The 25915-nt window shown below is 44.9% G+C and overlaps 1 protein-coding gene across 5 annotated transcripts in view; it reads left to right on the top strand.

The window, feature by feature from the left end:
- Window positions 1-25915, top strand: part of LOC135225773 (biogenesis of lysosome-related organelles complex 1 subunit 6-like) — a 59837-nt gene that overhangs the window by 12354 nt on the left and 21568 nt on the right. For all 5 annotated transcript variants that reach the window (XM_064265250.1, XM_064265269.1, XM_064265261.1 and 2 more), the window contains exon 3: window positions 14687-14774. In XM_064265250.1, coding sequence (XP_064121320.1) covers window positions 14687-14774 — 88 coding nt within the window. The remainder of the gene's footprint in view (window positions 1-14686; window positions 14775-25915) is intronic.

The following is a 25915-nucleotide window of genomic DNA, read 5'->3' as shown; positions in this document are numbered from 1 at the left end:
ACTCTCGACCTGACAGCTCTACTTCCAAATGTTCAGCCCATGAGAAGCAGTTCTTCAGGCAGTAGTTCCCTGTCTTCATTACTGGAAGCGCTCCGCTTTTATTGCAACTACGGTCCTCACCGGACAGCAATGAATAGCGGTTAGCGTTCTCAGTCTTTGTAGCACAGGTTCAGAATCTTGAGAATCCTTCTCTCGGTTCAGCTGTGAAGACGTAGGTTGCATTTTCTGTACACCTTCGTCTTCAACGTCACATAGTGTTGTTTCTCCTTACCGAGAATCAACTATACTATGAGATATCTTGCCATCAAGGACCTCGGTCTCTAGAAGGCAATTGACTTCGCCTGTTGGGCACATGCCTTAAGAGAGTCATCACCTTGCCTTCTGGCATCGGTGACGAACAAATTATTTGTTTAGCTCTTGGCATAACCATGTAAGGCGAAGGTTCACGTGACTTGCTCGGGTGCTTGGACAACTTGCCTCCTACCGAACGCAGTCAGTAGGCAGCTGTCAGAGCGCCAAGTCTGTTACGAACTTCGCGTGGGACTTAGTTCGGTTGTTCCATAACAATCTTTTCTTCGTCCTAACGGCTTGTCACAGTACCCATACCATCGACACCCAACATTGAGTGTCGGTGTCCTATCCACTACCGAGAACAACAACTTCGCTGCAGACGGATAGACCAGTATGGGTACAGGACATCACGAAGTCGAGAAGAGGGATAGGTCATACGACAATTCCCTTCTTTTCTCTGAGGTAATTGCATGACTTGCCTGCGAAGTCAAGCATCCAGGGGATGGGGATTCGTGACGCTCGATTTCGTACCGAATTCGTAGCGAAGACTCTGAACCCTTCGGTTCCTGACGATCGGTTAGAGTCCTTCACAGTCCCCTCCCTAATGGACTTCACCGCCTTCGATGCGAAGGAGATGCTGCTTTGTCCTGTGAAAGCGCGACCGCGCTTTCTGAAGAAACTCGACATCCCAGGCGGAGTGTTGAAGACTCTTCGTCAGCACCAAGATGACCTAGAAGTACACTCCCTCGAGTTACACAAGAACTTCTCCGTGGGGCGCAGGCTGAAGGCAGGGGTCTGGTACAACCAGACCACTGGCACCTCCTTCTACCTTTTGGATATTGCCCACAGGTCCTTGGATCGTTTTCCTTAGGACCCGTGGTGGCTGCTCAACACGTTGTGTAGCTAACCCAGACCCTAGCAGGCTGAACAGCATCGAGTCCTGGTGTGACTGTAAGAATAGATAAGTGAATGAGAGAGTGACTGGCTTCTCTTCCTATCTTTTTCTACCCCTCTACCTGTGGGTAGAGGGATACGGTCATCACCTTGATGGATAAGGACGAGATGCCGGTGAGCTACTCGACAGAGCCCCATCCTATACCCTTTCACTAGGGATGGGAGCGAATATCCACCACTTCCTCCTACAAGGGGGGGGAAGTGGATGCCAACAAGAGACAAACCATAACGTTGTTGCCTCTTGCAAATAGGAACTTGTTCTTGTTTGCTGGTACGAAGAGATACGCTTGCCTCTCTCTTAGTACTTGGTCCAGAGGTCTGACCATTGATCCTGCGGTGCACACCCCGATCAATCGGACAGAGGCTTGGATCCCTCCCTCGCTCTTACGACCAGGGAGGCTTCCAAGGTTGGGCGAACACCAGTCTGTTCACAAAAGACTCAGATTCCACCCACCAAGAAGTGAGTCTTCCTATTGTAAAAGGACGAAGTTTGTATGCCGTGTCGGAACAAATGACAATTTGTCCAAAATTGCATTTTTCCTAACTATACAAACCTGAGGTCCTTTTACACATAGCCCCACCTCATGCCACCCCTCACTCTGCAGTTTTTGCTTGGGCCAAAAGCAAAAGTGATTTGTTTACCTACCAGTCGCGCGCGCGCGCCTGTCGGACAAGCAGTTAACTACCGAACCCCTTGTTCGAAAGCTTACGACCTATCCAGCTGCCGCTAGTACCTTCCTATTGTAAAAGGACTCAGGTTTGTATAGTTAGGAAAATGCAATTTTGGACAAATTGTCATATTTAAACTTATGGATCATGTTCTCATTACATTCAAAACACTACATTATTATTATTATATGAAACTGAAGAAAATAATTGGAGCATGTGCAGTGTTTGAATTAAGGATTTTTGTAGATTAGTGTGATCATATTGTTGCAGAGACATTACTGACCAACATAGTATTGCAGAATAACTTTTTATGTGAAAATCAACCAACTACAGTTGTAGCCTGGAGATATACGTAGTTGCTGGATGTAGAAAGTGAAAAGGTATCCATGCACAGTGTTTTACTATTTTGCTGACATTCTATTGAGCAGGATGGTGAGTATCCGCATTGCTTTTTACAAATAATGTAATTATTATAAAATCATATGTATGAAAATACAAAATATTACCTCCTTGTGTAGTGTCACTACAGACCAGCGAACTGCTACTGTATATTTACATATTCAGTACAATTACTTTTCAGATGCACGGTTGATGTGAATCTACTATAGCTATCTGCATCATTTGACCCTTGGGGCAAACCCAAGGGCAGGACTCTCGGTCCATTTCTATTCAAAATGGAAATGTTTGTAAAGCAAGTCTTGTTATTTATCTGTACTATACTAACGCTCTTCTGCACTTGAGTTAGTGAGGAAGACCTGTTGCCATACCCCTGGTGTTGGCATCTAGAGTACTTATTAGATTTAGATGTTTACATTTTATTTGTTCCGACACGGCATACAAACCTTCGGTCCTTTTACAATAGGAAGGTACTAGCGGCAGCTGGATAGGTCGTAAGCTTTCGAACAAGGGGTTCGGTAGTTAACTGCTTGTCCGACAGGCGCGCGCGCGCGACTGGTAGGTAAACAAATCACTTTTTTTGCTTTCGGCCTGCTGGCGTGTGGACGTGTATCATCGCTCTCTGCCCGCTTCATCGTCGTTGCTTTCGCATGATTGTGTTTTTCTTTTTCTATTTATCTAGTGAAACTGAATTGTAAGTACAATCATTTCATATTTATTTCCATTGAATTCAATTGTGAATTAAAGGATCTTGGTTTCACCACGCCCTCCGATTACCCGAGTGCCGGGGACGAAGGGCGTAAGTGCGGGAATTCATTTTCCCAGAAATGATCCTCGTATTGTGTATGCTCGTGCCGAGGGCGGGAGCGCTCGCTCCGAGCGCATATTTGGGTTGGAAAATGTGTAGATGAAAATCGTAAGTAAGTGCTCTTTTCATTTATATTTTTTTGACCTGTATGCCCGTTGCCGAGCGAATGCGCTCGGCACGGAAACTTATTCAGTATGGAAGTGGAATCGCAAGTACAGTATTCTTTTTCATTTTCATATATTATTTTGATTGTAGCAATACTCATTTTGGATCAGTTTCCGAGCTTACCCGGAAATTGATCCTTTTCCCTTTTTATTTGGAATGAAGTGAAATCGCAAGTGCAGTTCTTTTTCATTTTCATTTTTTATTGAGATTGCATTGTTACTGGGATCAATGTTCCCGCTATTTCCCGGGAATTGATCCTTCCCCTTTTTATTTGTATGAAGTGAAATCGCAAGCGCAGTATTCTTTTTCATTTTCATATATTTTTTGATTGCATCAATTCATTATGGATCAAGGTTTCCATAAACCTTGATCCATAAAGGTAAGGAATGGATCCTTTTACCCTTGCGCTCGGTACCGAGGGCGCAAATCACACGCTCGATCCGAGGGCCCTTATTCATTGTGAAGTGAATCGTAATGCAAGATTGCATCAATATTTATTTGGTTCAAGTTCCGCTCAGTCAGGGAATTGATCCTTATGCCCTTGCATTCGGGGCCGATGGCACGATTGCTCTCGGGCTCTTATATTGTTGTTGGGTACATGGGTACTGGGCGTGGGTGGGGAACGAGAACCCCCCCCCGCTCAGCTCCCACAGATGGCCCCTTCCCCTTGGGGGGGGGGGAGGTTATCGGCGTTCTTCTCCTCGCCCGATCCGTCGAGCGCGGGGGAGGGCGCTCGGTGCCGATGTACAATGTATTAGGGGTCTTCCACTCGTTCGGAGAGGGCACCCCCACCCCCCGCGCGAGGGGACTTCCCCCCCCACTAATCGCTACTACTGTTATTTCCGCAGGGCTGGGGCTACTGCCACGAGGGTGGACCTTGGTGAGGTATGGGCGTCCTTCCAGTTGCAGGGCGTGCTAGTGTCCAGGGGCTGCGGTTCTATGTCTGGGCCTACTGCGGTCACCCATGGAGTGGTGACCACGCAACCAGGTGACGACGTCCCTCCTCACCTGTGTACTCGCCTCACGTGGTAACAGTCTTGCCTACAGCCGCTGTGAAGTGCCGTTCGCCGTACCGAGAGGGGGGCGTGCCGCCGCCGCTCGTGGTTGCCGCGCTGCAGCGACCACACTTCCGCTGCCCTAGAGCTCAGCCCCTGGGAACCTGCGCCGCCGGTACCAGGATGTTGCTGGCTGCTGCTCCACTTCCTGTGTTTTCCGGTGCTGCCTGCCGTACCTGCCGATTCTGGGCTGACTGTCATGCAGTTGCTGCGCTGGCGTCCCTGCCGTTTTGCTGCGCTGGCTGTCCCTGCCGTTGCTGCGCTGGCTGTCCCTACCGATGCTGTGCTGGCTGTGCCTGCTGTTCCTGAGATGCCCATACCTGCTGATGTCGTCCCTGTTCGTGGTGGTACTACCCCAGACTTTGGTCTGTCTGTACAGGTGTTCGGTCCGGGCCCTGTGGCTTCGGCTACAGCAGCCCCGGCTCCGCCCTGGATAGCAGATCTTTACGTCTGTCCTGAGGAAGCTGACGAAGAAGAGGAGGAAGGTGTCCGTCGTCGTAGTCTTCATCTTCTTCATCGTCGTCGGCTGCCGCCTCTTCCCCTTCGACTTCTAAGGCTTCACAGCCGAGGAAGAAGAAGGTTGCCTCCTCCCCCCTTCCTAAGAAGTCTCCCTCGGGAGCTTCTCGGGACCCGTCTCACCTCGGTGGGACGGGGAGGGTTCCTTCCGCTGGTCCTCCTGCTCCTTCGGGCGCGGGGCCCGTTCTCTTCTTCAAGGAAGAAGACTACGGGGACCAGAGGGGTACCGGCTAACACCGGTACTTCCTCGCCTGGTGTCAGTGGTTCTGCCACTGCATCAGGGTCCGTCTCCGGCCTCTCGTTCGCGGGAGGTACCGAGTGTACGGTCGCCTACCAGCGACACCGTAGTCAAGCCAGGAACCAGACCTCTGAGTCCGCTCAGCGTCAGGTTCACGGCACGGGGCGGAAAGACTGGTGACAGCCGCTCATGCGACTCTCACCAGACCAGCTCTCACTCTCGCGGCGAACAGCTGGCTACCCGGGGACGTGACGGTCCACGACCGACCACGGGCTGAGGCTGGGAAGAGGTCCTCCCGTTCGCCGGTGCCAGCCACGGCTGGAAACCAGCGGACGTGACGTGCCGTGAGGACAAGCACCTGTCTCACTGTGACAGTGGAGCCTGCAGGTCGCCTGACCGTCGCTCTCACAGAAAGCGACCGGGTACGGCAACCCAGCACCAGCTCTTCTGACACTCGAGATCGGGGGCCGCTGTGCCTCAGTCCAGCCGTTCTCCACAGCGAGACGGTTCGACCAGGCCTGCAGCTCGATCGCCACCGCGGGTTGACGATCGCCTGCAGCCCTCCAAGCCTGCTGGTTCTGCCAGCGAGCGAGGATGGGAGCGTCAGGTCTGCCTCTCCCATTACCTTCAACCTCCTCGGGTTACACCGGGAGGAGCGAGGTGAGGAAGGGGTGATTCGTGAGGGGTGCGCCCCTCATGATCCCACCACGACGCCCTAAGTGCAGGCACGGTTCTTTGACCGGCCAGGACGTATGCGCAAGTGGGATGGGGGAAGACCGAGAGGGCTGTCGCTGTTCCCCCTTCTTAGGAGGAAGGTTCTCGGAATATGCTCTTGTTCGAAGGGCTTAACGGTCCCACTCTGCAAGATGCTTGTGACTTCCGAGATCCAGAGGAACTTTGCCGAGGTTATGGCGCTGATTCGTCAGCACAATGACCTCGGGGAAGGATCGCCGCTCCCACCAGCAGAGCCACGTCTCGGCTCGAGTCGTTTTGGGGCCCGAGAGGGAACCCAAATCGACGGTGGGTCTGCCGCGATCGGAGCTTGCCGACGGTGTTGAACCAGGTAGTCTCTCGTCTCTGGACAAGAAGGCTCTCTCAGTTCTGGCCGGTCGAACAAGCTACTTCACCTCCTCTACTGCGACAGAGGCGTTTCTACGTGTCTTCGGACACCGTATTTAAATACCCCTTCGGTCCTCCTGAGGTTTCGACCTCGACGAGGACTGGAATGAGTCGGAGCGGTATCGGCTCTCTCCTGTCAGGTGTCGATCAGCCCCACCAGACGACGTTCACAGTGGCGGCAGACACTTACCTACAGTATGAGTTCGTAACCCTCCTCGGGAAAACGTTTCTCCTGACGATACGTTTTCCCAGGCTCTGAGAGGCCGGCGATGGCTGCTCCTTTTCTTCTCCAACTGCTAGTTCCGATGGGAAGGCGAGCCAGTATCCAATTCCTCCCCCATTCCCTCTCTCCTTACGGCTACGAGGGAAAGGGGAGGGATCCTACAGAGATTTCTCTGTAAGATCCACGTTAGGGGCTGCGCTACCGGGGGGACCTTCGGGTCCTACCTGACGTAAGCCCCCGGTCATTGAGGAGGGATCCTGCACCCCTTTCTCGATTTCTACGGGAATCGAGAGGACCACCAGCCGATATCGTTGACGAATTCGGTGGGGGGTTTCGCAGAGTGCTTAGAATTCTACGGAATTTCTAGCGCACTCAGAGTGTTCGAGTTTTTTACGATCTCCAAACACTTAGGCGAGACCACGGTCCAAAGTGAGCGAGAATCCCCGATAATTGTTACACGATAATCGGGAACCTCGCTTATGCTCGAATTCCTGTAATTTCTAGCATTTGGAAGAAGACTGCTGCTGAAAGAAGAGTATATCACAGTAGGCGCTTAACCTGGAATAGAGAAGAACGGACCGGGAACTTCCAGTTTGGCTTGAACTATCGTCTTCGGTATTCTGTTCACCATTGAAGCTTTCCTTTGGGAAAGACTTCTCCTTCACTCTCTTGACTAGAGAACGAAGGCGGTCGATCTCCAATCCTTATTCTCATTCCTCGAGGGGAAAAGATTTTAGGATGGAGGTCGTGGTACAGAACCTACAAATATACTACGTATATTACCCTCGCGACATGATTCTTTTAACAGTTGAATTGTCCGTGGGGTAGGCGCATACCGTAGTTAACTCTACGGTTTGTGACCGAGACGAATTGTATCTTAATTGAACTGCAACTCGGGGTTGCCTGCAACCTCCCAGCAGTTATCAGTTTCGATTTTAGATACTTGGTATTGTCATGACAACACCAAATCAGCTTTGTATTTACCGAAATCCGTTTCGGTTAAATATAATTGCTCGAGCGTATTCTTTATGCTCGATGGTTCTAGCCGAACGCATTCCTTCGTGGAATAATGGATTACCTGGCAACTCAGGATGACGAGTCACCGAGAGCTACTGCGTATGAACTGCCTGATAGCGGCTCAGTATCAGCTAGGTCTCGGAGATGCACGGTCGGTTACGTCTCTCTCTCCCCTGGTTGGATTGACTACCGAACCAGTATCTCTGCCCAACAATCATGGACTTAGGTCTCTGATTAACGGGGATTCTCGCAATAATGAAGGACCATCTACTGCTGTGACGCTCTGATTTCATCGCCTTCGACATTGCGAGAATTTTCAACAGAGATATCTCTTGGACTCTTTCATCTTTCTGTTTATCGCACGGTAAACAGAAGTCTGTACTAGTCAAACCGCTGCATCGCACTGCGATAATGCGAATGATTTTTGCAGACATCTGAGTTTGTCTTCAAAATATCTCGTATTCGTAGGTGTGCAATTGCATTGCTCGCCCCGAATTAACAGATATGTCAGAAGACATCGCCTACTCTCCGACCTGACAGCTCTACTTCCAAATGTTCAGCCCATGAGAAGCAGTTCTTCAGGCAGTAGTTCCCTGTCTTCATTACTGGAAGCGCTCCGCTTTTATTGCAACTACGATCCTCACCGGACAGCAATGAATAGCGGTTAGCGTTCTCAGTCTTTGTAGCACAGGTTCAGAATCTTGAGAATCCTTCTCTCGGTTCAGCTGTGAAGACGTAGGTTGCATTTTCTGTTACACCTTCGTCTTCAACGTCACATAGTGTTGTTTCTCCTTACCCGAGAATCAACTATACATGAGATATCTTGCCATCAAGGACCTCGGTCTCTAGAAGGCAATTGACTTTCGCCTGTTGGGCACATGCCTTAAGAGAGTCATCACCTTGGACCTTCTGGGCATCGGTGACGAACAAATTATTTGTTTAGTCTCTTGGCATAACCCTTTTAAGGCGAAGTCACGTGACTTGCTCGGGTGCTGGACAACTTGCCTCCTACCGAACGCAGTCAGTAGGCAGCTGTCAGAGCGCCCAAGTCTGTTACGAACTTCGCTGTGGACTTAGTTCGGTTGTTCCATAACAATCTTTTCTTCGTCCTAACGGCTTGTCATAGTACCCATCCCATCGACACCCACCATGAGTGTCGGTGTCCTATCCACTACCGAGAAGAACAACTTCGCTGCAGACGGATGGATAGACCAGTATGGGTACAGGACATCACGAAGTCGAGAAGAGGGATAGGTCATACGACCATTCCCTTCTTTTCCTCTGAGGTAATTGCATGACTTTTCCTGCGAAGTCAAGCATCCAGGGGATGGGGATTCGTGACGCTCGATTTCGTACCGAATTCGTAGCGAAGACTCTGAACCCTTCGGTTCCTGACGATCGGTTAGAGTCCTTCACAATCCCCTCCCTAATGGACTTCACCGCCTTTCGATGCGAAGGAGATGCTGCTTTGTCCTGTGAAGCGCGACCGCGCTTTCTGAAGAAACTCGACATCCAGGCTGAGTGTTGAAGACTCTTCGTCAGCACCAAGATGACCTAGAAGTACACTCCCTCGAGTTACACAAGATTACTTCTCCGTGGCGCAGGTACTGAAGGCAGGGGTCTGGTACAACCAGACCACTGGCACCTCCTTCTACCTTTTGGATATTGCCCACAGGTCCTTGGATCGTTTTCCTTAGGACCCGTGGTGGCTGCTCAACACGTTGTCTAGCTAACCCAGACCCTAGCAGGCATGAACAGCATCGAGTCCTGGTGTGACTGTAAGAATAGATAAGTGAATGAGAGAGTGACTGGCTTCTCTTCCTATCTTTTTCTACCCCTCTACAGTGGGTAGAGGGATACGGTCATCACCTTGCTGGATAAGGACGAGATGCCGGTGAGATACTCGACAGAGCCCCATCCTATCCCTTTCACTAGGGTGGGATGGGAGCGAATATCCACCACTCCTCCTACAAGGGGGGGGGGGAAGTGGATGCCAACAAGAGACAAACATAACGTTATGTTGCCTCTTGCAAATAGGAACTTGTTCTTGTTTGCTGGTACGAAGAGATACGCTTGCCTATCTCTTAGTACTTGGTCCAGAGGTCTGACCATTGTATCCTGCGCGGTGCACACCCCGATCAATCGGACAGCAGGCGTGGATCCCTCCCTCGCTCTTACGACCAGGGAGGCATTCCAAGGTTGGGCGAACACCAGTCTGTTCACAAAAGACTCAGATTCCTCCCACCAAGAAGTGAGTCTTCCTATTGTAAAAGGACCGAGGTTTGTATGCCGTGTCGGAAGCAAATGACAATTTGTCCAAAATTGCATTTTTCCTAACTATACAAACCTGAGGTCCTTTTACACATAGACCCCACCTCATGCCACCCCTCACTCTGCAGTTTTTGCTTGGGCCAAAAGCAAAAGTGATTTGTTTACCTACCAGTCGCGCACGCGCGCGCCTGTCGGACAAGCAGTTAACTACCGAACCCCTTGTTCGAAAGCTTACTACCTGACCTATCCAGCTGCCGCTAGTACCTTCCTATTGTAAAAGGACCTCAGGTTTGTATAGTTAGGAAAAATGCAATTTTGGACAAATTGTCATATTTGTGTTTTATGACAATGTAGACCCTCTTGCTACAGTACTTCTGCTTCCTGTTTGCATCATTGGTTCATGGGGTGTGAACTTATTTCCAGGTTCTGTAAGGTATGAAGATGTTGACATTAAAATTTGTGGCATCTTCAGATCAAATTGGGATTTAAAACCTGGTCAGGTGGAGAAGGGTAAAAATTTCACAATGGAAGTGGTTAGAATTTGTACAGTATATGTCCCCTGTGAGATTGCATTATATAAGGTAACCTTTAGTTATAAGGAAACTCTTTCATTCCTTTGTGATTGTTCTTATTTTGATTTAGTTTCTATCATCTCACTTGTTTCTATTGTCTCACTTGTGCTTTGTAATTTTTCTTAGCTGTCAAATGCATGCAATTATTGCATGGGGATCTATTCTTCACTCCTGTATGGTCACCCTCCCTTAGAAACTTAGGGAAATGTCTTTCTCATGTGCATCCTCTTTACCATTTTTATGGTTTTCCAGTGATCTCCTTCAAGTTCTCTGTTGTTATTCTTCTTTCATCTGCAGGATAATTTTAGTTGACAGTCTTTCGAAGTGTGTTTTCAATCTTACTGAATAAACTTATGTTGTCATTTTATGTAGGAGTCCACAGGGGTTCTTGACTTCCAATTCAGGCTTCCAGAGAATATGGTGTTCATTAGGAAGAAGTAAGACAAGGTAAAGGGAAATACAGAACGAAGAGACCCCACTTATTAAAAAAGAAAAAAAATGAATTAATAAATTAACAAATAGATAGGAATGTATTAGAATACAAGAAGAACGTATTACGGTAGTAACTGCATGACTTCCTCTGGGAGGCTGCTCCAAAGTCCAATGATGTGAGAAATAAAGGACCTCTGAAACTGAGAAGCTGGAGAGCGAGGCACACTTACTGCATACATATTGGTGCTACTGTTCAGTGAATCTGGTTGATCTTGGGGATCCAGGATCAGTTGGGAATGTGAAAGATCTCGGTTGAAATACAACTTATGAAAAAGTGACAAACCAGAGACCATCCGTCAGTGGTCCCAGTCATAACTGCTACTATTAGGAAGCAGAAACCTACATTCACGAACCACTCTATCTAAAAGAGATATATCTGTGGTAGAGGCAGATGTCCACACCAGAGAACAGTATTATAGTAAAGGGAGTAAAAACAGGTTTAATTGATTTTATCACCTTTGTAAATATATGGGACCTTAAGAACAATGCCTAACTTTTGTGTGGCATTTGCTGAAACTTTCATTAGATGTTATTCAAAGTTAGATGTAAATCAATGGTTACGTCTAAAATGGTTAAGGCTTTAGCAATGTTCCATCCATATGAAGGGGAGGATGGGGTAGGAAATCTGTTTGAAATCTGCTAATCAGTAGTGTTTTCGTTTTACTTGAGTTCAGCCTCACCACACCAACTATACCATTCCCTGATCGGTCCATGTCCCGGGTGAGGCACAGGGCAGCTTCATTTCTCAAAAGTGGAGACTTTAGTACACCCTCAAGTGTTGCATCATTGGCATACTGAATACTCTTTGTTTTCCAGGCCAACTACCATGTCACTTGTATACACTAAAAATAATAGTGGGCCAAGAACACTGCCCTGTGGAACTCCAGACACAACTGGTCATTGTGGTTCACTAAAGATCCAGTCCACAGGGACTCGCTGCTGCCAATCTGTAAGGAAATCTTGAAGTAATCCTAAAACATATCCACCCACTCCAAGTGTCTAAAGTATATAAATAAGTGCCCTGTGATTTACTAAATCAGAAACAGCACTAAAATCTATGTGAATCACTCTGTACTCCAAACCCTTATCAGGGTTCCCTTGCAAATGGCATGTTGATTCTGAAAGCGCATCATAGGTACCTGATTGCATCCTGTATGCATAATATTGACTATCAGCTAACAATCCTTTAGATTTAACATATTTATATGGTGGCTTAAAAATAAGTTGTTCATACGCGAACAAACCTTCGGTCTTAACAATAGGATAAGTTCTAGTGACTAGCTGGATCCAGTTAAAAAGTAGATGAAAGCAAAGAATCTTGTGATATCTGGCAACGCATGCGTAGATCGGGTGAAGAGTGGTCAAGGACCACGCACCAACGCCACTGCGCCAGTCTTTTCTTTAACCGCCTGGGTGAGAGTCGTGGTTGATCTCTCTCTGCCTTTACCCGGTTCATTGCCCATTTCGTTTGTGTTTAGTATGTGTGGCTGATATTATGGCTTCTTCTGCTCCTTCATAGCCTCGTCAACGTGTGTGCCCCAGAATTCCAGGTTTTCCACGTTCTTGTATTTTGGCTTCGGCGGCAACCGATCCCCACGTCACATGTAGCAGGTGCCGTTCTAATTTTTGTACTATAATGAATCCTTGCACGGAATGCCGGACATGGCCTAAAGAGCAGTGGAAGTCATTTTATAGCAAGAGAGAGCATTGGAGGGTTTCGACTCTTCCTTCATGGGAAGGTTTTTCGTCTCTTCCTGATGCTTCATCTCCTGCAGTATTCACCCCCCATAGTAGCGTTGTGCCTGTGTCTCCTTCCTTTTCTTTCATTGATTTGTCGCTGGAAATATCGGGAGGCCCCCAGGCTGATTTTTGTGATGTCGCCCCTTCTTCTTTGGGAGTTAATTTGATTCCCGGGAAGGGGGTGGCATTTTCATCATTCTCATTTATTCCAGAGTCGTAGGCATCCAAGATGGCGGCGATTTGGAAGACGCTCGGGCTAGGAGGTCCCCCGTCCTTGGAGGGGTAGCTAGTGCACTTTATAGAGGCTTGCTAACCCCCTCCAGCCAGTTTAGGATGTCTTTTACTTCCCTCCAAGTATGAGTCTATCCTATTATTAAGACCGAAGGTTGGTTCGCGTAGGAACAAATGACAAATTTTCTAAGACAATTTGTATTTTTCATAGCTACAAACCTGAGGTCTTAACATTATACTGCCCGCCTCTAGCCGCCCTGTGTTTGTTAAGACATCCTGAGTTGGGAAAGACTGAAGCAGTGACGTAGGTGCGTGGTCCTTGACCACTCTTCACTCGATCTACGCATGCGTTGCCAGATATCACAAGATTCCTTGCTTTCATCTGCTTTTTAACTGGATCTAGCTAGGTGCTAGAAATTACCCTGTTGTTAAGACCTCAGGTTTGTAGCTATGAAAAATACAAATTGTCTTAGAAAATTTGTCATTTTTCAGCAACTTTGGAGAGCACAGGAAGAATAGAAATTGGCCTGTAGTTACTGCAGTCTGCAGATATGCTACCCTTTGGAACAGGCACTGTATTACTGAGCTTGCACATCTGCTAAGGTACTATGTCAACATAAAAATCTACAGAATCTACTAAACTTGGGAGATAACATGCTAGAAACTTTTTTAAAAAACAAAGGAAAGAAACGATCACGGTCTTCTCTACCCCAGCCATCAAGAAGAACCTTGGTTCATCTGAATCTACATAAGACTGAATTTTCTTCCTGTCTAAAAAACCATACTCCTGCTACCTTAGTACGTAGTTGTATTTGGGTGCTAGTAGTATGGCCTTAGACCTAGTACATTAGTTCTATGTTTAGGGCAGTGTTTCATACGCTTCTACTCTGGGTAACTCCCTCTAATTTATGTGGAATTTATTTTTCCTTGTACGTATAGTGTTTATATCACGTGGGACTTTTATCACCTCTTCTGTATTGTGGTTACTGTTGCCTTTATTGTAGATGTTTTGTGCATTATTCTCAAGAGCTTGGTTGCTTGTTGCTCCCACTCCTCATGCTCGATACGCCTGCAGTACTGTTTGGAAATCATGAACTTTGGCCTTGCTGGTGTATTCTTACCATTTAATCCAGAATGTAGGATTCTCCAACCCCCTTGTAGTCCTTGAATAATTTGCACTATCTATTTTTAATAGATAGGTTTGACACCAGCTGCAATAAGAATGTCATTGATGTTTACTTTCCTTGCAAGACCAAGCTTGTTTTGACTAGTCAAGTGTATTGCAGCTGCTTTTCTTTAACATGTTCTTTTTACCATGGACCTTATTCAGGTGATAGTGTTAAGACTGGAATCTAAAGCATATTTGTAACAATTGTGCCGTTGACTCTGATCATCATATAACCTGTTTTAAACAGTCATGGTAGATGCAAGAGAGCCCACTTGGTTTTACTCTGTCTCCTCCTCAGAGGAAAGGTCACAGCAAGTCATCAACTTTTTTGCCATGGAAATGGTAACTACCCACTGTTCCAGAGATCTCAAGTATGCATCTTGAAAGAATGTCCTAAAAACTGCTCAAGAATCAGGCCAGAGACTGCACAAGGTCATAGAACCATCACTCTCCCTTCATACCACCTAATGCTCATGTAGGAAGATATGAAACTTTTTATCATGCTCATTGTCCCATTATACTATGTCCAGGAAGTAAGATGGCCACTCTCAATATTTTTGCAATCACTCCTTGTATGCAGACATTGCCTTTGGTAATGTAAGCATCCATCCTATTCACCTAGCAAGTTCTCAATCTATTTTCATTAATGCTTACTTAACCAGTACAGCTAAGGAATTTGTAATACTGTACCATAGTTTGTTTACTATGAAATGTTGGTATTTTTCTTCTAAAAATTATTTATTTGTCATCTTAAATTTCAGGCAGAATCAGCAAGTTTTAGTTGAAGGGTTGCATGGGGAAAATGAGAGATACAAAGAAATGGAAGCTAACTTCAGTTTATCATCATTGGTGAGACCTTTATTTGTATAATACATTTATTTATTGTAATTTTGTAAACATTGAAGGTTGTCAGGTGGGTCTTATTAATTCACCATTAGGTATTTAGATTTGATTTATATTTTATATGTTCCACATGCACGTTTACATTGTAAATTGGACCTTGATTTTATTTTGTATACTGTAATCATATTAATCATTTTTGTGACATCCATATAGAGTAGTATCTTTATGAAAGTAACATCATGCTGTCATTTAGAATATGTAATTTGTATACAGTTCAATGCATAAGATATCTGTAATAATAAGGCAGTTTTTTATTTATACTGTATTATATATTTTAGTCTTTAAAGAGATCCTTCACTCGTTTATGGTTTCAAATTAAGCTTTCAACATGACTAAAGCAGAAATAGTATTAACGTATGTGAATTTACTATACTTAAGTAATAACATTGCTGCCATATTCTGGATATGAAGTTTGAATATGTTAAAATTGCAAAAAAGAGAAATGATTTGTGACTTGTATATTTACTCATAGCACTTTTTTTACTTATACTTGTTCTTAATCTGTTGGCTCTTGGGCCTTATAATGATTGATTGTTGCTTGTGCTGGTCCATTTTTCACATGCCTTTAGATTTTCAGTTACTCATTTTTATTTTATCGCAACATGGTACTCATGAGGGAGGCATTAATAGTTGCTGTTAGCCCATTTTCTTCAGCAGCAGACAAGAAAGAAGGCCTTCCTGATAGTGTCAGGCACATCCAAAGATAGCGGCATCTCCTTTCTCCTGTACTGATAAAACTTTTTCCATTGTTACACCGACCAAAAACAACATACATAACAAGGATTAGTAATTGTGTATACATTTTCTCTGCACATACATGATGGATGTGGATTTGTGGACACCAGTGTTATGAATCTCGAACAAGGGAACCCACTAATAACCAGGCATTTCCCGTTTCTTGCGAGACCCCAAAGAAACTTTTGCCGGGGAGGTAAAATGATCCATGATATCCTGATACTCGAACAACCCATTGGAAAGTACACATACTGGAAACACAGAAAGAAAAGAAAAGTGGGCAAATTAAACTGGCTTTAAAAGGATAGAGAGCAAAGCACATCCTTTCTTAAAGGCAGTAAGAAAGTAACTGACACGATCACAAGATGCCAAATGCTTTGGGAGCTCCCATATAGCTTGTGATCAAGCACAGATGCCAATAGTTCCTTGCATACATAATTTTTTATTAATTTTACCAGTTTTCCAGCTGGCATCAGAAGATTGATCCTAATGTTAAAACCTCAGTTTTCATACAATCAACTTACCTGTCAGATATATACATAGCTAAGACTCCGTCGTCCCCGACAGAAATTCAAATTTCGCGCCACTCGCTACAGGTAGGTCAGGTGATCTACCGGCCTGCCCTGGCGGCAGGACTAGGAACCATTCCCGTTTTCTACTCATATTTTCTGTCGCCGGTGGTATCAACATCGTTGCTGCCACCTCCTGACTGGACTGGGAATTTGCTTTTCTAGACAATTGATCATCTTTTTGTGGACTTTTGGTGACGTACCTGGATCGTTGTTTTGGCATTCGCTACTGTGGACTGGATTTGGACTTGCTTTTGATTTTTCTTCAAGAATGTCTGATTCAAGTGGTTGTGTGAGAGTGTGTGTGAATGTAGGCTGCAAGGTGAGGATACCGAAGGCTTCGGTTGATCCTCACACTGTATGTCGCAAATGTAGAGGTTTTGATTGTTCTATTTCTAACACCTGTCATGAATGTGAGAGGTTGAATGTTGAGGAATGGAAGACTCTAACTTCTTATTTGAAGAAGTTAGAAAGGGATAGAGTCAGAAGGGCGGCATCTAAGGGTGCGCGGGTAGTAGTACAAGGCCTATTGAGCCTTTTAATGATTCTAACTCTTCCCTTAACTATGCATTTGATTCTAATTCTGTATCAGGGCCCTCACTGGCTTTACATTCAGATTCGGCCTCGGAAATTGCTGAACTGAAAGCTACTCTTCACGAGGATGAAATCCAAAATGGCTGCCATGAAAGGTAAGGATTGTGAAAGTGGACTATTATAGCCCAGAGGAGAAGGAAAGTCGAAAGCCGTACGGAGGTTGTGGAGAATTCCCCCCGTCAGGCGTCCCTTCAGCAGGCTCTGTAAATAGACAGACTGCTCAGGACCGCTATAAGGGAAAAGCGTCCTCAGAGAGTGCTTCTCTTCGCTCCGCTTCTCCCTCTCCTAAACGAGGGTGGAAGGATTCGGACCTGTCCAGGCCCCTGAAAAGGCACTGGAAAGATCCTGTTTTGGATTTCCTAGCCACCCCGAACGCTTTTCGGAAGAAGCGCCTCCTTCGATCAAGAAGGCTAAGAGGGTTTTGACGTCCCATGGTTTGGACAAAACTCCTTCGAGGTCTCCTCTCCCCGTTCAAGAAGAGCCGGAGAAGCTTCCAAGAGGATCATTTTGGCTGTGCAAGAACAGTTATCCGCCTTGGTAGGAGTCCTTTCGAAGGATCCCCCTCGTAAGAAAGACGTGCTGAGGCTTCCTGTGCAAGAAGGCTCGTCTTCCTTCTCCCGCCAGGAGTGAGGCTCCTGTGGGACGTGAGGCGTTTGAGATCTATTCTGATAGAGACTCTTTGGACGATTTTGAAGCGCCAGACAAGCGTGAGGCGCCAGTCAAGCGCGAGGTTTCCTCCAGACGAGAAGCGTCTTACAGGATTAAAGCGCCAGACAAGCGAGAAACGCTTTACAGGCGCGAGGATATAACCAGACGTGATACGTCTGCCAAACCAGCAGCGTCAGCCGAGCGCGAGGAAGCAGCCAGGCGCGAGGATTCAGCCAGGCGCGAGGCGCCAGACAAGCATCATCCATACAAGGATATGGCACCAGAAAGGCGCGAGGCGTCAGTCAGGCGCGAGATTTTAGAGAGGCGCGAGGCATCAGTCAGGCGCCAGCCAACGTGAGGAGTCAGCCAGCGCGAGGGCGCCAGCCAGGTGCAAGGCGACCAGCCAGGCGCGAGGCGCCAGCCAAGCGCGAGGAGCAGCCAAGCGCGAGGAACAGCCAAGCGAGGAGGCGTATACAAATACTCTTAGCCCCTCTCCTATTAGGAGTTTGTCTCCCGTAGAGAGAGTTATTGGGCAGGAAGACCCGAACGGATTTGACTTCTCCTTCTGATCCGATATTGGAAGAGGACTCAGAAGACGAGACTCACGGCAGAGAAGGGCTGTCTAACTACAAAGTTTTGACAGCTCCTCCTGCAGGAATACGGAGATGCATTGATCCCTGCCGCCTCCTCCTTCTCCTCGTTCACTTTTCATGCTCTAAGACGCCGAAGTCGTCGGCTTTTTTGAAGATGAGGCCGACGATTTCTATGAAGAGAGCTCTTCAGTCGCTGGATGGCTGGATGCTAACCAAGAAGGAGCTAGTCAGAACGGTGTTTTGCATGCCTCCCGCTAGACTTACAGGCAAGAGCAGGTATTTGGTACCAGACTGGGGAGAATATGGGGCTTACTCTCCCAGCTTCGGCTGAAGCTGACTTTTCCAGTCTGGTAGATGCATCCAGAAGACATAGCCTTCATACTGCGAAGATAACTTCCTAGATTGGTCCCTTGGGGTGATGTCCAAGAAGGCTCATGCCTCGGAAGGACTCGATCCGGACGTACTCCTTGCAATTTTGTCCTGTATTGACAAGGCGGTACAGGATGGCTCAGGGGAAGTTTCTTCCTTATTTGGAGCAGGTCTCTTAAAGAAGAGATCTGTTTTTAGCGCTTTCTTGACAAAAGCGGTATCCCATTCGCAAAGGGCAGCCTTGTTATTCGCACCCAGGTCTGACTTTCTGTTCCTTCGCAGTTGGTGAGGGACATTTCCGTTCTCTGACGGAGAAAGCAACACAGGATCTTCTCCTGCAATCATCCAGGAAGAAGAGACCAGTGATGGTTGGAGACAAGAAAGGTGTTTCTACGCCTGTTCGGCCCTTTCGAGGAGGCCCTCCCTCTAGAGTTACCGCTAAAAGAAAAGCGACTGAGAAGAGAGGTAGAGCCTCTTTCCGTCCCTTTAAAAGGGGAAAGTGAAGTGGCGCTCCTCCAAACACCAGTAGGTGCCAGGCTCCGGGGATTTGCTGAAGCCTGGACTCTCATAGATACAGACGCTTGGTCTATGTTCCTACAGAAGGGATACCTCATTCCTTTCCTGGACAATCCTCCCCTGACGTCAACATCCGCGGGAATTGTCCGCCAATTACAAGGACCCTGTGTTGAAAGATACTCTTCAACAAATGGTGGATCAGATGTGGGACAAGAGAGCTATAGAGCTAGTGCTGGATCAAAGCTCCCCAGGGTTTTACAATCGTCTTTTCTTGGTTGCGAAAGCCTCGGGGGGCTGGAGACCAGTTCTGGATGTCAGCGCTCTGAACAAGTTTGTTCAGAAACAGAAGTTCTCCATGGAGACCTCTGCATCAGTCCTTGCGGCTCTTCGCCAAGGGGATTGGATGGTGTCTCTGGATCTCCAGGATGCCTATTTTCACGTCCCGATCCATCCTTCGTCGAAGAAGTACCTCCGTTTCATGACGGGGGGAAGGATCTTCCAATTCAGAGCCTTGTGTTTCGGCCTGTCTACGGCGCCGTCAGGTTTTCACGAGCCTTATGAAAAATGTGGCGAGATGGCTTCACCTGAAAGGAATCAGTATATCTCTATACCTAGACGACTGGCTCATCAGAGCAAAGTCAGAGAAACAGTGTTTGGAGGACTGACTGTGACACTAAACCTGATAAAGACCTTAGGATTACTCGTGAATCTCGAGAAGTCCAACTGATCCCCAGCCAGAACTTGGTCTAATCTTGCGGGGATTCGGCATGGATTCTCGGGGTTTTCGAGTATTTCCTTCTCAAGAGAGACTAACGAGAGGTTTAGAGAAAGTCTCTCTCTTCCTAAGGAAGGAACGTACTTCGGCGAGGATGGTTGAGCCTATTCGGGACTCTTTCCTCGCTCGAACAGTTCTTTCTCTAGGAAGACTTCATCTCCGTCGCTTCAGTTCTTCCTCAGAAGAATCGTGGAACAAATGAAGACAGGGCTTATCTCGGACAGTTTTCCCATTCCAGTTCTGATGAAAAGCCATTTAGAATGGTGGTTACCCCCACTGAAGGAAAACAAGGGTACTTCTCTAGAAACACAGAACCCAAACCTTGTATTGTTTTCCGACGCGTCGGAAAAAGGTTGGGGAGCAACCTTGGGAAAGAGAGAGGTGTCAGGCACTTGGAATGCTCTTCAAGTGTCCTGGCACATAAACTGCAAAGAGCTGTTGGCCGTACACCTAGCCCTAAAGAGCTTCGAACCTTTAGTGAGGAACAAGATAGTCCAAGTGAATGCGGACAATACAACCGCCCTTGCATACATTCGAAAGCAAGGAGGTACTCACTCGTATGCCCTTTACGAGCTCGCAAGGGACCTGCTGTTGTGGACATCTCAAAGGAACATCTCTCTTTTGACGAGGTTTGTTCAAGGAGTAAGGAACGTGAGAGCAGACAGGCTGACAGGCAGGAACCAGGTCCTTCATACCAATGGACCCTCCACTCAGAAGTTTGTCGGAATCTCTGGTCTCTTTGGGGACTCCTCATGTCGACCTCTTTGCCACGTTCCTCTCAAAGAGACTGGAAGTCTTTTGTTCAGTAGTAGAAGACCCCAGAGCTCTAATAGTAGACGCCTCTCCTGCTAGATTGGTCTCATGTAGACGTTTACGCATTTCCCCCATTCAAGATTCTGGGCAAGTGCTCAGGAAGTTTGTGACTTCAAAGGGGACAAAAATGACCCTGATAGCCCCCTTTTGGCCAGCACAAGAGTGGTTTCCAGAGGTGTGGAGTGGATGGTAGACTTCCCCAGATCCCTTCCACAAAGGAAGGATCTACTCAGACAACCACACTTCGAGAGGTTTCATCAAAAACCTCCCCCGCTCTCGCTCTGACTGCCTTTCGACTATCGAAAGACTTGTCAGAGCGAGAGGCTTTTCTAACAAAGCAGCAAGCTCGATCGCTAGAGCCCGGAGAACTCCACTATCCGTGTTTACCAATCGAAGTGGGAAGTTTTTAGAAGGTGGTGTAAGTCGAAGAAGTTGTCCTCCTCCAGTACCTCTGTAACAGAAATCGCTGATTTTCTGTTATTTTTGAGAGAAGAATCGCGTCTCTCCGTAGCCACGATAAAGGGCTATAGGAGTATGCTTTCGGCCGTCTTTAGGATAGAGGCCTAGATTTGGGAAACGAAAAGGATCTACATGATCTGATTATTAGATCTTTTGAGACCAAGAAGTCTAAGATTACTTCTCCCCCTAACTGGAATCTCGACGTGGTACTTAAGTTCTTGTCCTCAGCGAGATTTGAACCCCTGCATTTGGCCTCGTTTCGCGACATAACGAGAAAATGTTTGTTTCTTTTGTCACTGGCGACGGCAAAAAGAGTTAGTGAGCTGCACGCCCTTAGTGATAAAGTGGGTTTCAATATAGATTCAGCCATCTGTTCCTTCAAAGAATTATTCTTGGCGAAGAATGAAAATCCTTCGAATCCCTGGCCGAGAAACTTCGAAGTAAAAGGCTTATCGGGTCTCGTCGGCAGGGAACCGGAGGAGAGGTCTCTTTGCCAGTAAGGGCTTTAAAGTTTTACATACAGAAGAAGAAACAGTTGGGAGGTTCTAGACAAGGTCTCTGGTGCTCGGTGAAGGATCCATCAAGACCTATGTCTAAGAATGCTTTAGCCTTTTTTGTCAGGAACGTCATTACGGACGCTCATAAGGCTTGCACGGATGATTCTTTCAAACTCCTGAGAGTAAGAGCTCATGAAGTGAGAGCAGTGGCTACGTCTCTCTCTTTTCAGAGAAATATGTCACTAAAGAATATCTTGGAAGCGACATATTGGAGATGTAATTCTGTGTTTGCTTCTCACTATTTGAAGGACGTCGTCGTGACCTATGAAAAATGTTTTTCTTTAGGTCCTTTCGTGTCTGCGGGCACAATCCTGGGTACAGGAGCTAACACCAATCCTTAATTACTACATAAGTCTAATAGATATGTTCTAGACTTTCTGCTGAACAAGTGCAGATGCCGCACAGGCGGCCAGTCACTTTCGTTCAGTAAGGAACTCTTGTGATATCTTTTATTAGATGAGTATCATAAATTTTTTTTTTTGAAAAATTATTGTGTGCGTGTGCAATTTGGTTTGAGTTATGGTTGTTGCGAAGAGTTTGGGGATAACTCAGAGCAATTTTTAATACTAACATGGTGGTTAGGATCAGGTGGTCGGGATTGGTTGTGTGCTCCTTAATAAGGTGTGTTGTCATATAAGTGGATCAGCACCCATTGACAAAGTCCTTTCAGGCTCTGCCGAGTAAGTGGATAAGACCCCTTCGGCAGACCCACAAGAATTCTTGGCCATAGATCACATATCTCGCTAAAGTTTCTTGAGGTGATGCAGACTACGGGGCAAACACCCACGAAGTCTACCACCTATCAGGTAGGAACCAAGGTTTTATTTATACCTACAACATATGTTGTTTACCTGTCTATTCCAGAAGTAGCTGTCTACCTCCACCCCCCCGAAGGGTGCCAATAAGCTATGTATATATCTGACAGGTAAAGTTGATTGTATGAAAATGATATTGTTATAATACAATAAAGTTTCATACATACTTACCTGGCAGATATATACGATTAGGGCCCACCCAGCCTCCCCTGCAAGGAGACAGAGGGAAGAGAAAATATATGAGTAGAAAACGGGAATGGTTCCTAGTCCTGCCGCCCAGGGCAGGCCGGTAGATCACCTGACCTACCTGTAGCGAGTGGCGCGAAATTTGAATTTCTGTCGGGGACGACGGAGTCTTAGCTATGTATATATCTGCCAGGTAAGTATGTATGAAACTTTATTGTATTATAACAAATAATCATGTTTGCTAGTTATGAAAAATACAAATTGATTAAAAAAATTTCATTTTTAGTCTATAAAATGGCATTATACATTCAACACAATCTTTCAATTTTTGAGGGAGTTTTAATACGATAAAATAACAAATTTGTGTACTATACAACAAAAATATAATTTCTCTATGAGCATTATTGATTATGGGTATATGCAACCTTAAACAAATCAGGAACAAATTTATGTGAACTTATTATACTGTAGTAAGTTGTGTGAGTGAAAATTTATTAGCTCTGAAAGAGAACTTTCTTACTACAGTCTATAAAAGAGAAAACAAGATTGTTTGCTGATACAAAACTAGAGTAAAATTTTATTCAATAGTGTCTCAAATGAAGTACCTGAAATCCAACTCTGGTTTTATGGAATGAAATTCAGGCAATTGTTAGGCAGGTGTCAGCAGTTCTAACTGATGTTTTTAGGGTATAGAATTGCTTGATTGTTCTCCTTGCTTGTCACACTGTTGCCATTAATTACCAAAGATTTTTTGTAGCATTTTGTATTCCCTTTATTGTGTTCCTTTACTTTTCATCCAGTTTATTGTTTAGTTTCCTTTCTTCCTTTCTGGTTGTTCAAATAGAAATTTAACGAGTGTATTTGTTGTTGGACTCGAGAGAATCGTATGTTATAGACTTAACAGATTGGTTAAAAGCCTTTCATATCCCAATTTGCTGGTTAGTTAGCCCTCTTACGCCGATTGGACGTATTAAACGTCGAGTCAAAATGTCTCCCGTATGCCGATTGGACGTATCATACGTCGGCTCAAAAAAGTTTTTTTTTAAAAATTCGCGGAAAAATACTTATAGGCCTACCAGCCGAAAACTTTTGTATCACGCGCCTTGGGGATGCTGGAGTTCACGGATCAAGGCGTTGTTTTGTTTACAATCGCTACGCAGGCGCGCAAGCGCGAATTTCTTTCTTATCGCACTAAAAAGTATCAGTGACACATCTCGGAAATTATTTCGTCACTTTGACATAATTATTGCACCATTTTAAATTATCCTTTACATGAAGTATTATATATGAAAATGTGCGCAATTTCATGCACAATACAACTAAAAAATACTCATGATTGTAGCTTTATCAATTTTGAAATATTTTCATATAAATAACGATAAGTGCAAAAATTTCAACCTTCGGTCAACTTTGATCTAGAAATGGTCGAGAAACGCAATTGAAGCTAAAATTCTTATATTATAGTAATATTCAATCATTTGCCTTCATTTTGCAACAAATTGGACGTCTCTAGCACAATATTTCGATTTATGGTGAATTTATGAAAAAACTTTTTCCTTACGTTCGTGCGATAACTCTTCCGATAAATTTTTTCGTGCGATTGTCCTAAGTTTGCACCCTTTTAAATTTGCCGTTACATAAAGTTTTTATATATGGAAATGTGCGCAATTTCATGCACAATACAACAAAAGACAACCCATGGTTGTAGCTTTTATCAGTTTTTGAAATATTTTCATATAAATAACGTTAAGTGCAAAAATTTCAACTTTCGTCAGCTTTGACTCTACCGAAATGGTCGAAAAACGCAATTGTAAGCTAAAACTCTTATATTCTAGTAATAATATTCAATCATTTACCTTCATTTTGCAACGACTTGGAAGTCTCTAGCACAATATTTTGATTTATGGTGAATTTATGAAAAAAAAAAAATTACGTTCGCGCCGGTAACTCTTCCGAAAAAATCAGAATTTTTTTGTGCGATTGTCGAAATGTTTGCACCATTTAAAATTAGCTGTTTCATAAAGTTTTATATATGAAAATGTGCGCAATTTCATGTAGAATACAACTAAAAATGATTGAAGGTTGTAGCTTTTCTCTTTTTTCGAAATATTTGCATATAAATCACGATAAATAGAAAAAAAACCACGTTCGGTCAAATTTGACTCTACCGAAATAGTTGAAAAACGCAATTGTAAGCTAAAACTCTTACGGCCTAGTAATATTCCGTCATGTTTCTTCATTTTGAAACAAATTTGAAGTCTCTAAAACAATATTGTGATTTATGGTGAATTTTTGAAAAATATATTTACCTTCACTCCGCGCGCCGATTCGCGGCCGCAAGTCTCCGAAATACGTACATGGCATTATCCTAATATTTGCTCCTTTTCATATTAGCCTTTTTATAGAGTTTCATATATCGAAATGTGCGTTTTCAAATTCATGAAGAATACAATAAAAAATAATTGAAGGTTGTAGCTTTTTCCATCTTCGAAATATGTGCCGAATATGAAAAAATATATATAATATTAAAATTTCGACATTCGGTCAATTTAACTCGTCCGAAATGGTCGAAATCTGCATTCTAATCTAAAAACTCTTACAGTATCGTAATATTCAATCATTTGTCTTAATTTCGAAACAAATTGGAAGTCTCTAGAACATTATTTAGAATTACGGTGAATTTTTGAAAAAAATATTTTTTTGCGTCCGCGCGTTACGAATTCGTACATCATTTTGTGATAATATTTTTCCGGTGTTACTTTTATTGTTTTACAATGTATTATATATCAAAATGATTGCAATTTAGTGTACAATACAACGCAAAAAAAAGTAACTGGTTAGCTTTGACCGTTTTCTGCCCAGCGTGATTTGAATACAATTATGTATGAATTTTTTTTTTTCGCTACCATATATCGCATTATTTACATATGATAATGATATTATTTTTCATTTCTGATGGTTGCATTCTAAACTTCAGGCAATGACAAAAAAAGGAGCCAAAAATGAACTCTTAATCTTCAAAAGTACGCGCGCTGTAATTTTTTTGATTATTTTTTCCACTTCCGCGCTCACTCCAAACCAGGCCCGGCATACGGGAGACGTTTTGATTTTTTAGGGCTCCGGCTTAAGAGGGTTAGTAAACCTCTGTTATGTTAACTACTTTTAAGCTTTTTCTAAAACCACTTTATTATTTTTGTTGTTGATGGTGAAACAGTTTTCTTATCTAGCTGCCCAACTTCTTTAGCTTTACCTTGCTCCAGGTCGATAGTCTTTATTTAAGAACAAATTTGTAGGGCAAGCCAGTGAAAGGCTCAAGATATAACTCCTCTTTGATAAATTAATCCCAAGTTCTGGTATTGTTCCGTGTGGCTCTGTGCTATCCGCAGTTTATAGTGGTAATCATCAGAATTCTGTTCTACCATTTTTTCCCTTTATATCTGTAACTTCTAGTGTAGCTC

Source organism: Macrobrachium nipponense, chromosome 20 (assembly GCF_015104395.2).
Source record: "Macrobrachium nipponense isolate FS-2020 chromosome 20, ASM1510439v2, whole genome shotgun sequence".
NCBI lineage: Eukaryota > Metazoa > Arthropoda > Malacostraca > Decapoda > Palaemonidae > Macrobrachium > Macrobrachium nipponense.
Note: the sequence above shows the minus strand (reverse complement) of the source record. Positions and strands in the feature narration are given on the sequence as shown.